A 13043-nucleotide genomic window follows, 5' to 3' on the forward strand; every position below is an offset into this window, starting at 1 on the left:
ATCCGTGGCAGAGCTGAGGCTTACAGCCTTATCTCCTGACTACAGATTCCTTGTTCTCTCCACTACACTAGCCGGAATTGAAACTTGGGCGCTGAATAAGCCTGACTTGGAAGCTGCCCAAATCTGAAGGGAGATGGCTTTCCTGTTCGGCATCTTAAAATTTGCTAGATCTCGAAACTGGGCAGATTCAGTCTTCTGCTGCTAAGTGCAGGGAAAACGCTAAGACTCCTGTCTCTCCGTGAGAGAGAAGCTCTATGGACCTTCCTTACTTTCCTCCCTGGGGAAGGGGCCCCGCAATGACCCTGTTGTTTCATTGCAAATGCAGATGTGGTTAGACATGGACAAGTGACCTCTTGAGTGGCATTGCCATGAGGACTGGGTTTCTTGAGCACGTGGCATTCTTCTTAAAAGAGGACCTGATAAATCAGAACAGGATTCTCCTCCCTGAGAGCCCAGGGAGCCAGGAGGCAGAGTCAGGAAGGAGGTATTTAAATGAGACTTGACAGGGTTATATTTAAAAAGGAAGAAAGAATCACAGGTGAAGACACCATGATGGAGTCTGGGGAAAGGCTCCCATTCCTGAGACTTCCACAAGATTGTGAAAAAGCGGGGAAGGGAGGAAGCAGTCACCCACCTGTGACCACCTGCAGTGCTTGAATTGGACTGCATGGAGCAGAGGAGGTTAAACAGGAGGAACTGGAGGGTTTGGTTCAAAACCACAGTTATGACTCTGTTAACATAGCTACATTCTGGCGGGGATGTGGGAAGGACTGGAATATGGAATAAGAAGGCTGAGACTGCTCTGAAAGGATAGCGAGGAGGAAACGGGGAGGATCTGGTGGCTTGATTAATAATACATTCAAGAATAGGGCCTCTGAGAAAAGACTTTGGGAAGCCAGATTATTTAGCCTATAAAAATAGAGGTTGATAGATGACTTAATGTCTTTGAGCACATGAGGGTTATTGTGTGCATGATGGTAGCTATTCTTCTCTATCTATACAAACAATAGAATAAGAGCTTAAACTGCCACAGGAGGAATTTCAGTTCAATATACAGAAGAACTTCCTAACAGTGAGGGGGTAAGAAACATTGGAACATGTTACCAAGGGAGTTTGAAGAATTTCCTTTCCCAGAGATCTTTAAAACTAGGGTTTAGAGGGGTCAGCTGAGAAAGCAAAAACCTGCCTGCTGCTTCCTCCTCAGCTCAGCTCTGTGCTCTCCACTGCCCCTTCTTTCCTTATGGTGCTCGAGCCCTCTCTGTCTCTCTCTCACTCTCTCTCTCTCTCCCCCCCTTCCCTCCCTCGCCCTCCCCTCCCCCACCTCTCATCTCCCAGACTCCTTCCAATCCCACATTCCCACCTCCATCCCAAGCCCAAGTCCCTGTACATCCCGACTCCTATAGGAAACCTTCCTGGAGCCAATATTCTTCCTAAGGTCAGGCCTGGACAATAAATGTGAAAGCCACACTCTTCAACAATAGCCCAGTTCTCAATTCTAAAAAGTGACCCATAGGTCTAGCCACTTGGCAATTCTGATCCTTTGGACTTAGCCGAACTGTAACCTCCTTTTTGAAGCCTTCCCTGACCTCTCCAGCATTTTGTCCCTACCACTAATGCAGCACTTCTACTATCGTGTGACTGTGTCTGTTTCCCCACTAGACTGAGCTCCTTGAGGGCCATTATATCTTCAAACCCAACCTGTAAATGATTATTCATGAAACAGGGTAGGGAGTGTGTGTGTGTGTGTGTGTGTGTGTGTGTGTGTGTGTGTGTGTATCACGTATGATAAAAGTATCCACCTCTTTAAGAGCAGGAACTCCCAGAGGGCCGACTTTGTGTCATTAGAAGGCTGAGGAACTCCTGACAGTAACTACAAATGTAATACCTAATCTTGTCTTTCAGGAAAGAAGGCAGGACCTCCTGGGCCCAATGGCCCCCCAGGACCTCCAGGACCTCCAGGACCCCAAGGACCCCCAGGGATTCCAGGGATTCCTGGAATTCCAGGAACAACTGTTATGGGACCACCTGGCCCTCCAGGTCCTCCTGGTCCTCAAGGACCCCCTGGTCTCCAGGGACCTTCTGGTGAGTTCTTCCATCTCCCCACCCTCCTAGGCTCCTTAAAAGTTCTCTAATAGAGCAAGAGTGGGTGATCCCAAGAGCATTTTCAAATGGTGGTGTACAGTGGTGTGCACTATATCCTTCCCCCCACCACATTGCCCATTTGAAGAGCATTTAATCTCTTTGCATCTTTCCCTTTGGGCCCAGAAGGGCATCCAAAAGATACAGATCCAGATCCAAACCTGCCTAATTGAAGTTGACAGGAGTCAGACTACCTGGGCTTAGGTCAGTTGTTATTTCCTTCTCCTGTTCCCCTCTTGTATCTTGGGGCTTTACAGAAATGGAGTCTTTATGGCTGATTTCTCTGGGTCTTTACTGCCACAAGACTCAGATTCTTTGACTCATAGTTCAAACAGGGCTAATCCGTGTCACCGTGGCCCCAGGAGATGCAGTTAGGGTTTTTTTTTTCCATCCAATCTTTCCACAAATATTAATTGAGCACTTTCTATGCGCAAGAGATATATTGATAAGTGGTCCCTGTTCTCGTGGAATTTATGTCCTACAGGAGGAGAGAGACAAGTAAAGAAGCAAGGTATTTACGAATGGCAATGCGCTCTATGAAGAAAATTAATAGAAAGGGAGCAAAAGGTTAAAGAAGCGAGCACCATCGTCTCGGGGTCACGTGGTGGCAGGAAAACACTCTTCGCTGTCTCCATAGGTGCTCGGTGGTACTTCCCTTAGACCAGCGTTGGTGAGAGGCCAGTTTCCCTGCTGGTTGCTAGGCCCACTGAAGATGCAGGTCGGGAGCAAGTAAGAGAAGGAAGGAGTGTCCTCTCCTACCCCAGTGCCCTGCATCACACCGTGATTCTCCCTCCATTTCTGAGCCCTGGAAAATAACACTCAGACAGGGCTTCACTACAGGGAGCAAAAGCTCAGTGCCACTGGCTGCCTAGGTGAGGAGTAAAGGAAGTAGAAAGAGACGCCCTCTGACTGGCCTGTCCTATTTTGCAGGTGCTGCTGATAAAGCTGGAACTCGAGAAAACCAGGTTGGCTGGGAATTGCTCTCTTGCTGGAGAGGAGGGAAGACCACAGGCTAGAGCCACCCTTGAGTTTGCTCCCTATTAAATTTGCTGAGGCTTTATCTTGTGAGGAGACCCTGGAGGTTCTGAGGTTCTTCATTCACAGCCTCCTCCATCTCTATGAATAGAAAAGCTTTGCCCCAGGGCCTGCCTTTAGCAAGGGAACTGAGTCTTGTCATGGCCATTTTCCCCCATTCCCCAGGAGACAGAGGGTCACCATTGCCAAACCCAATAGTCAGCTGCCAGTCAGGCCTATTCACCTGGATCTCTGCCTCCCCGGCCACCCCAGACACCTTGTCGGCCCTCAGACCGCCTGACATCAGCAGCTTAGAAGTTTAAGAGCATGTCCTTGAAAATCAGCCAACCAGCTCTGGGTCAAGCCCAGCCTAGACTTCTGCCTTCACGGCCTGAAGGACTCCTCCCTAGTCTCTGAGCTTCCTGATCCGTCTCTACTGGCAGGTTCCGCCGCCTCGCCTTGTCTCATCTCAGCCTCCCTCACTACAGCTGTTTGGTCACGACGATCAGTCTACACAGTTGCACGGTGCTTGACGGCTTGCAGGGCATTTTATATTCATCACCTCAGTTGATCTTCAGACATCCCTGTGAGAGAGGTCAGACAGAGATTCTCACGATCCCCGTTTCACAGTTAGCGAAATGAGGCTCAGAGGCATTACATTTGGCCGAGGTCACACAGCTATGAAGTGGCAGAGCTACAAAATCATATTACCCTCTAGTAGAAATGTGGCCACTCGCTTCCCAAGAAAGGGGAGAGGGATCAGACTTGGGATACAAATGAAGACTAGAAACCAGAGGTGGAATCCTGGCAACTGGTGGCTGAGCAAGCAGCCATTTCTCACAGTGACTACTCTCTCTGTCCTTCTTATCCTCCCAGCCAGCCGTGGTGCATCTACAGGGCCAAGGGTCAGCAATCCAAGTCAAGAATGGTAAGAGTCAAAGCAGGCTCTCTCCCTAAGGAGAGTTTCTCCTCCCCTTACCCCCAGCCTTGTTCCTCCCAGGCCCCTGAGGTACCCTTGACATTCGGGGCCATTCTCTACTCCATTTTGCCCTCTGCTGGCTGTCCTGAGTAATTGCTTGCCCTAAGGTTACTACAAATTGCATTTAGAATCGCTGATGAGGAAGCTGAAAGGGACTTGAGACATTGTCTAAACCAGGGATTCTTGGGAGGTGGAGGCTGAATCAGAGTCACCCTTGGGGATATGTGTAGTTTTATCACCATTTTCACAATACAAATTAGAGAAAGTAGAACGACATAAAATCGAATCTTCTTGTCTGATGGGTCTACACAGAAAATGGGTGGAGGAGGCATTTCTCTCAGGGAAGTGGGGGGCATGTTAGACTCTCCAGGGAGTATGAGATGCTAGTGTCTATGAAAAAGGGGGGTGGATTTCAGGAGGTTAGAAACCCTAATTTAGTGTAATCCCTGCATTTAAAAGGTGGGGAAACAGAGTGCCAGACAAATTGGACAACACCATACTAAATCTACTGCCTTATATCTGTCTGGTACTTTAGAGTTTTCAACATACTTTCTTTGTCTTTGATTTGATTTGATCCTCACGACAAAGGTAGGCATTAGCTCCTTTTTACAGAGACAGAAACTGAAGCTCAGAGAGGTTAATTAACTGGCCCAAGGTTTCCGTTAAGTGTAGGAGCTGGGATTCAAAACCACATCTGTTTGACTCTCTCCACCGCACTATGCCACTTCAGAGATGTGTGTGTATACTCCACTGAATGATTAGCTTCATTTTCTTCCTCAAAGAGACATGAACGTTCATTAAAGAACGGCACTTTGAAATAATGTCCGGTCCCCAGGGTGCACAAAGCCTAAAATGCGTGAACCCCCAGGAGCTTCGGGAAGCAGCAAGCCAGCCAAGATGCCAGACGCTTACTGGGAGGGGCTGTGAGTACAGAAACAGTGAATGAAGGTTCAGAAACCTGCTGCATGGGGACAGCCTCTAAGAGCCCAGTCAGTCCTGAACTGGCTGTGCTCTGCTTCCTTAATGATCGGGCTTGGCTACATCCTGGAGTGCCACCAGAATGCCTGACTCAATCACCTCAGAAATATAAGTAGGAACAGAGTGGCACCAAAACCTAAGCAGTCCTGCTGGGACCAAGTACCTTGGGCCCCAGGGCCCTGGATGGGCCATGATCACCATCTGTCCAGAGAAGGGTGAGACAGGCAGGAAATAGATTTGTTTGGGTGTCTCGATGGGTGGCCTCAATGTTATGCCAGAAGCTACTGATTTTGCTCCCACCACATAACAAGACTGGTTCCAACCCTCCTGGGTCAATCCCCAGTAGTAGTCTGTGCTGATCTTTAGTTCCAACAGAAGCAAGAGTGAGAGCATCAGGGCTTCCCTGGTGGCTCAGTGGTTAAAAATCCGCCTGCCAATGCAGGGGACACGGGTTCGAGCCCTGGTCCGGGAAGATCCCACATGCTGTGGAGCAACTAAGCCCGTGCGCCACAACTGCTGAAGCCTGTGCGCCTAGAGCCCGTGCTCCGCAACAAGAGAAGCCACCGCAATGAGAAGCCCACGCACCGCAACACAAAAAAGAGTAGCCCCCGCTCGCCGCAACTAGAGAAAGCTCGCGCGCAGCAACAAAGACCCAACACAGCCAAAACTAAATAAATTAAAATTTAAAATAAAGAGTGAAGGCATCAGGGGTAGCAAGATACCATGCAGAGCGGTCCTCCGTGAGGGGCAGAGCCAGGGCATCTCCTCCAAACTCCTATCCCATCTGCTTATCACCTTAAGGGAAGACGGGCACCTTTTCTAGAAGGCCAGTTTCCTTACACCTCAGAAAGGCAGACCTCCTGAGACTAGCCAAGGATGGACTTTCAAAACATATTTTCTTGAATGAAGAATGGATGGTTTTGAGGCTAGAAGGCTCCTTAGGCCTGGACTCCCTCCTCTTGAGGTGGGAAGGAACATCCCCCTTGCTGCAAGATGGAAAGGGAAGCTTTTCCTCCTCCCTCACATGCCAGCCCCCACCGTCCAGCCAAGGTGGAGTGACTGACCCTCCACCCCATATGGGGTATTACTGAGAGACATGCTTTGCTGGGGTGCCTCAGTGCCCAGACACCCTCTCCATCCTTTTGGTTGGTTCTAGTGCTGCGTTGCGGTCTATCCCTCACTCTCATAAGGATCCCTCTCCCCTACCGGGCTTTATTACTGGTGGTCACTTGCTCCGGCTGCCATGAAGTCTGACTCACACCTGATCCCTAAGGTTCTCCGGGTAGACAGTTCCTTGGGCTGAGTGGTTTCCTGGGGGCCCAGCGAGGCTTTCCAGAAAGGAGTGGGTGTGGAGGTACTATAGAAAGGAATCTCTTAAGGACAAGGAGAAAACCCATGAACCTATAAGACAGGAGAGGGATTCAGGAGCTATAGCTGGTGAGATGAAATGGAATAATAAGACCTAGCCTGCCCCTCAGTGTCTGGATTTTGCCTGTGCAGGCCCCAGAACAACAAAGAAAATAGGGCAGCGTGCCCGCCCTCTTCTTACCTCCCCCCCAATTCCAGCTAGAAGATGTTGGTTAAATATCGTTCCAGACAGAGGGGTCAGGAAAGGAGAGAAGAAGAAGGACAGGCAGACCCCACGGGCCTGAGGCAGGCCTAGCTGCCACTTTACAAACAGACTGCTTTCTCTGCTTCCAGATGCTGTTCTTAAAGCTTGGCATCCTGGGCTATCCAGGTTGTATTGGGATGGGGCTGGGGGTTGTGTATGGCTTGATATTTCTTGTGTTTATTGCCCAGATAGTTCTGACATGTACTGAGTGACTGCCCTTCTCTCATACTGAGATCTTTCAGGTGGAGTGCTCAATGATTGGTCTCGGATCACCATGAACCCCAAGGTGTTTAAGCTACACCCCCGCAGTGGGGAGTTGGAGGTACTGGTGGACGGCACCTACTTCATCTATAGTCAGGTAGAAGTGAGTACGGTCTCAGGCCTAACTCTTCTTATATCCAGAATGCAGATCTCGTGCAGGCCACAGGGGGGCACTGTGGAGCCAGCCCAGCCCAGCCAATGGCTAACGTCCTGCTTTGGGGGGGGAGGGAGGGGAGCGGGGAGGGCGCACTGGGAGGGAGTTGAAAAGAGGGAGGAAAGAGAGAGGGGGCTGTCTGGGGTTTTTTCCTAGCCAGATATGACTGAAAAACTGAAAAGAGGCCCATCCCACGCCCTGCCATCTGATTCCCTCCTACGGAGCCCCAGGCCCTAGTTTCCCCACTGAGTTGTTTGGTTCTACTGCCAAACTTGAACTCTGCCTTAGTATATATTCTTTGCAAGTCAGTTCCAGGGCTGCTGAGGACCCCTTCCTCCCACACTACTGGCTTTATAATGAAGACTGAGAGTGCCCCTCTGGACCTTCTCTCCACCTCAAAAAGATTTCTGTCTTTCCTTCTTCTTTCTCCCATTTGTTTCTCTACCTTTCTGCTTCTCTGTCATTCTTGCCTTCCCCCTGCTGTCGTTCTCCAAGCCCTTTTCGCCCTCTGTTTTTGTCCTCGTCCTGGCCCAGGGCCCACTCCCCAGGTCAACCAATGCCCATCCACTTCCACCCCTGTTGTTTGTCTCCAATGGGGTGGCTCCTCAGAGCGAGCGGTGGGCGAGCCTTGAGGCCGGGGCTTCTGAGGGGCGGGCAGCAAGCAGGTGGATGGACAGAAGGACGCTGGAGCCGGCAGAAGGGTCTCCCAGGAGAGTGGCCGGAGAAGGTGGGTTCACGAGCATTTGCTGAGCCTACTGAGCATCTTGGCACAGCTTGGGTCCTGACCCAAGAAACTGTATGGCGTCTGAATACACTGCAGCCTCCTGAACAGGCTGTGGTGGGAACAGCCTTCCACAAAGTGAGTTAGGGCAACAGATGAGTGTCCCAGTCCCCAGGGGTATGATCCCAACGTCCTAAGTGCCATTTGGTGGGGGTGGGGATCAAAGCTGGGAGTGGGGTGTGAAGGATAAGGGTAGTGAAGAAGAGAAAAATTAATTTTCTGGGCCTGGTATAGAACTGGGAGTGGCCTCAGGCCTTGTACCCCACGCAAACTGGGAAAATGCCCTGGACATCATGCCACTGAACACAGCTTAGCACTTCCTTCTGGCCACGAAGTTAGTTTTGCCCTTCCACATTCTTTATCTCATTTGTGATGGATAGTTCTCCATCCCTCTGCATCTGTTTCCTCAATCATCAGACGAGAGCGCCAAGGGGCACTGGGAGAATCAGTGAGAGAAATTCAGCCGCAGGGGAGCAGGGTGTAAGCGGAGAGAACTGAAGAACTCGCAGATTGTTCCTGTGCCCTCTCTGGGGAATCAGTAACTGCTAAGTTTATCTACAAATGGTCCCTGGGGCTGGAAATTGGAAATTGATTCGCCTTCGTTTGTGTCTGTAGCACTGATCCAGCACCTAATGTGTGCCGAGAACTGTGCTGGAGGGCAGGGGGCAGGGAGGGGGCGCTGGGGGAGGTAAAGGGGTGAATGAGGCATGGTTCTGGCTCTTGCAGAGTCTCCCACCCGTGTGCTGTTGAAAGAGGTTTGCTTAACCCCCTGAGCCCAGTGGAGGGGAGGCAGGACAGCGAATAAGCCTGTCGCCCCGCCCGTCCTGCTGGCCGGCTAGCGTGCCTTCAAGAGGTGCAGTGGCAGCTCGCGTGAGCAGGTCGCGTCTGCTGGTCACCGGGGAGGGCCCACCCTCTCCTTCCGCTCGCCCCCAATCCCTTCTCGTTGCCTCTCCCCCAGGTATACTACATCAACTTCACTGACTTTGCCAGCTATGAGGTGGTGGTGGACGAGAAGCCCTTCCTGCAGTGCACCCGCAGCATCGAGACAGGCAAAACCAACTACAACACGTGTTACACGGCGGGCGTCTGCCTTCTCAAAGCGCGGCAGAAGATCGCCGTGAAGATGGTGCACGCCGACATCTCCATCAACATGAGCAAGCACACCACCTTCTTCGGGGCCATCAGGCTGGGCGAGGCCCCTGCATCCTAGATTTCCCCCCCCAATCCCGTTTTGCCCCTGCCCGTGCTCCTACCCCAGGTTAGGGAGCCGGGACTTCCAGAACCTAAGTGCTGCTGTGGAGTGAGGTGTGTGGGTGTAGCAGCCACAGAGAAAAATGCCCTAGTGCTATTTATTCCCCGGTGACTTCAGGATGACAAGGTCTGCTTGACTTTCCAGAATGACCTTGAGTGAACAGGACATGAAGCAGAACCTTCCTCCTTGGCTCCGTGTTGACTGCTTCCGGCATGACTCTTCAACCTCGAGGTCCCGGGTGTCATTTTGTTGCACTAAAGTGAGGGGCTCAGGCAGCAGGCGAGAATTAGCAAAGGTGCAGCCCAGACTGTGGGGCAAGCCTCTGACCCCGAAGGGCGGGGCGGGGGCGGGGCAGGAGGGGAGCATTGCAACCTAAAGAGAGGGGCAGGGAGGGAAAGGCAGGTGCTTGTGGCAGAGCCCAGGAGAGAAACCTGCCAGATGGTTTTCCCACTCTCACTGAGCCGCGTCCCGGCAGCTGGCAGGGCTTTGAGGACAGGAGGTTTGCTTTTCCTTGGAGCAATTGCAGGGCATGGCCAGAAACCTGCCTGCATAAGAAACAGAGGCCGTGCTTGGGGCCACATGTCTTTCACTTTGTTTACAGCTGTGCTCCAAGCTCAGAAGACTCCTTGGGTCCCCCCGCAATTGTCCCCTTCCCAACCTGGCGAGAACCTCCGTTTTCTTCCTCCCCAGAGCCTACCTCTGTCTGAGACAGGTGCCTATCCTGGGACCTGGGTTTATGTGAGTCTGGGATACTCTTTAGATTACCTGGGCACAAAGGAAATTTTCCATTTATTAAGCAACACAAATATTCATCTAGTCGAGTCGTGTCTGGGGGCAAAGGGTTGGACTGGATGACCTCCAGAAGTTCCTTCAAATTCTAATATTTAGGCAGCTGCCAGGCTAGCCTGCTAACATTCCCAAACCCTAGACTGACCCTGGGCCTCGGCAAGACAGAGCTTTTCTACCTGACCTGGAAAGGGTAAGAGCTGAGGCTAGGACAGGGTTTTCTTCAAGTGTGTTGCAACCCAAGTGGTCATTAGCCCAGGCCTTGTCCGAAAGGACAGCAGCTGATGCCCTACTAACCACATTCCCCTTTCTTCTCTCTGGCTCCGGAAAACCACAGCACAGCAGAGTCACCATAGACTCCAGGGCTGCTCCCCTGAATCCAGGCTCAGCAGGAGGCAGCGTCTAGGCACGGGGCAGGGCTCTGCCCTCTAGTCAGGCCCAAAGACACCTGCCTCCACAACCCCAAGCTTCCCATCAAATCATATGACAAGATCATTCAAGGGCCTTATTTCTAACTGCGTGGGCCCAGTCTAGGTGCTGAGTCTAACCCAAAGCTGGGAGGGCCAGTCTTGTAGAATCTGCTACTCTTACTCCTGAAACGTTTCCTTTTGAGGAGAGAGGGAATAAGCTCCTTCAGGCAGCTGAAATCCACCAAGAACAAGAGGTACTCATTTCTCTGCTGTGCCTTCCCTTTCTAAGCAAATACACTGCTTGACCCTTCAAGGGTCAGGGCTAGAGGGGGTGAGCTACGCCACCATCGTCTGGTTGCTAGTGATAGCCTTGCCACCCCAGCTGAGGCAAACTTGAGGCATGTGTTTGGCCCTAGCTCCTAGAAAGTGCCTTAGACAGTCCTCAGTTATAGCAGGATCTGATGAGAACGTCTCCTTAAAGTCTGTAAAGTGCTTTCTCTCGTATCTCCTTTGATAATATTACCAATCCCATTGTTTAGACGAGGCTCAGAGAGGTTAAGTGCTTTGACCAGCTTAAGTCACAAACCTGGGGCTTTCAACCAGGTCTGATTACAAAGCTATTCTGTTCTGCCCCAGCATTGTGTTGAATTTGGAATCTAGAGAGAACCAATAAAAATGGTAATATGGAGCTCAAATCCTTGAGGGACCTAGGGAGAAACCCAAAGAGGCTAGTTTTCATTCCTTGATGGTAACGTCTCTTCTCTTGGCTGCCAGGGGCTCTGGGGCAAAAGAGTAGGCAATTTCTTTGGAAAATACCCATCAACCTTAGAGCTCTTGTGTTCAGAAGAATCCCCTTGGTACCATGTCCAAGCAGCAGGCCTCCAGTACCCACAGAATGGATGCCCCTCATGTTCTTTCATCCACCCAATAAACCAACCAACCACTGTGTATGGAGCCCCAACTGTGGACAAGGACCTCCTCTGGTTACCCTCCAGCCAGGTTATAGGAACTAGCCACTTCCTGCAGCTACTAAGTGACTCCTTATCTCTTTCTGCCATACCACAAAGACCTCTGTACTACCAGGATCTCTCAGGGATGCAGGGAAGACCTGAGAGAGGTCTGGTTCTAAAGCCAAAAAGGTGTGAGATGAAGGAAGGAAAAGGCTTCTTAATTGTTCCCCTAAAGGAACATTCTGACATCCACCCTATTCTCCGGATATGGAGGGGATTAGAGGGGAAGTAGGATTCGCACAGGACTCCTTTATTCATTGCCACCCCTCAAAAGGAACCCTGGAGGGAGAGGGGTGATGAGGGAAGCAAGAAGTAGCCCTGTTGCTGCAAAGTTATTGAAGCAGGTTACTCTTGAGAGAATGTGGAACTAGATTCACACCTTGGAATTACACAGATGTGGCTTTTCCAGAAGGCCAAAGCTAGCATAGAGAATGGGATGAGGACATTTGTGAGCAAGTGGACGACAGAGGTTTGAAGGAGAATTGCATGGCGGGGGCTTTGCCAGCTGCTTCGGCTTCAACAGCCAAAGCTGACACAAAAGGCAGCTATGGAGGGCTGTTCAGCTACTGGTTCCTCGGAAACTGTTGTCTTTGCCTTATTTCCCCCTTCATCCACCCTGAGCCAAATTTCTTTTGATGAGCAGTAAAGGGCTAGGGACCCTGGAGGTGAACAAAGACTTTGAGCCACGTGTGAGTATGTGTGTTTTATGTAACTTGTGGTGGATGCAAATAGATTCAGAGAAACAGAGTTTGAGAGGCCCTTAGAGGGAGTCTAGCCCAACCTACGTTCTACCCCATGTTACTCATGTGGAAACTGAGGCCCAGAGACGGAAGGCGAGCAGCCCGAGGTGAAGGAGCCCCAACCTCCAGGCTCAGCAGGGTGAGGGGGGAACAGTCCATGTCCCACACAACCCCCTTATTTCTACCACCCACAGACTCGAGGCTGGAAGTTCTTGGCCCCCATCAGGAGCCCAGCCAGGCGGGGAAAGATAGCCACAGCTTTGGCCAGAGTGCTTCCATCCCCAGGGCACTCTCCCAGCTTCTGCCTCTGGATGGAAGGCTCCAGATGGGCCCAACACCACAGAGTCCTGAGGCCACTCTGGCGCTGCCTCAGGTGCCTTCCCTACCTGGAGGCTTCCCTAGGCCATGTGAGCACAAAGATGGAACTGGAGGTTTTTTTTTTTTTGGTAATCCTTTTCAGGGCTCTCTCCAAGTAGAGTTGGGGTATGTCATTTCTTTAGTCAAAAAGCTTCCAGCTGGGGTGTGGGGGTGGGCTTTGTGGTGAGGATGGCCTGAAGCAGGCCCAGTGCTGCTTTGGGGGTCAGCATTCAGTGTGAGATACTGTGTATATAAACTATACATAATGTATATAAACTGGGATGTAAGTTTGTGTAAATTAATGGTTTATTCTTTGCAAATAAAGCTTTTTCCCCTTGTTCTTAAGATAGCTTAAGCACTTCCTACCTGCTAGGTGCTGCTTCTTTTTTTTTTGCTGTTGTTCTGGTGGTGGTGCTGGCGGTTGGCCGTGCCCTGTGGCTTGGGGGATCTTAGTTCCCCGACCAGGACTGAACCTGTACCCTCAGCAGGGAAAGCCCAGAATCCTAACCACTGGACCGTGAAGGAATTCCCACTAGGTGTTTCTTTGACACCACACATGAGCTTGGGGAA

At 51.1% G+C, this 13043-nt stretch overlaps 1 protein-coding gene across 5 annotated transcripts in view; it reads left to right on the forward strand.

The window, feature by feature from the left end:
• EDA (ectodysplasin A) overlaps positions 1-12846 on the forward strand; it is a 374305-nt gene extending 361459 nt beyond the window's left edge. The window contains exons 4-8 of one of the 5 annotated variants that reach the window (XM_049704620.1): positions 1903-2082; positions 3070-3104; positions 4030-4081; positions 6956-7086; positions 8877-12846. In XM_049704620.1, coding sequence (XP_049560577.1) covers positions 1903-2082; positions 3070-3104; positions 4030-4081; positions 6956-7086; positions 8877-9128 — 650 coding nt within the window. In that variant the 3' untranslated portion in view covers positions 9129-12846. Of the gene's footprint in view, positions 1-1902; positions 2083-3069; positions 4082-6955; positions 7087-8876 lie in introns of those variants that run through there. The other 4 variants (XM_049704621.1, XM_033439122.2, XM_049704622.1 and 1 more) reach the window with 4 other exon arrangements.
• The last annotated feature ends 197 nt before the right edge of the window (positions 12847-13043 follow it).

This window comes from Orcinus orca, chromosome X (assembly GCF_937001465.1).
Source record: "Orcinus orca chromosome X, mOrcOrc1.1, whole genome shotgun sequence".
In the NCBI taxonomy this organism is placed as follows: Eukaryota; Metazoa; Chordata; class Mammalia; order Artiodactyla; family Delphinidae; genus Orcinus; species Orcinus orca.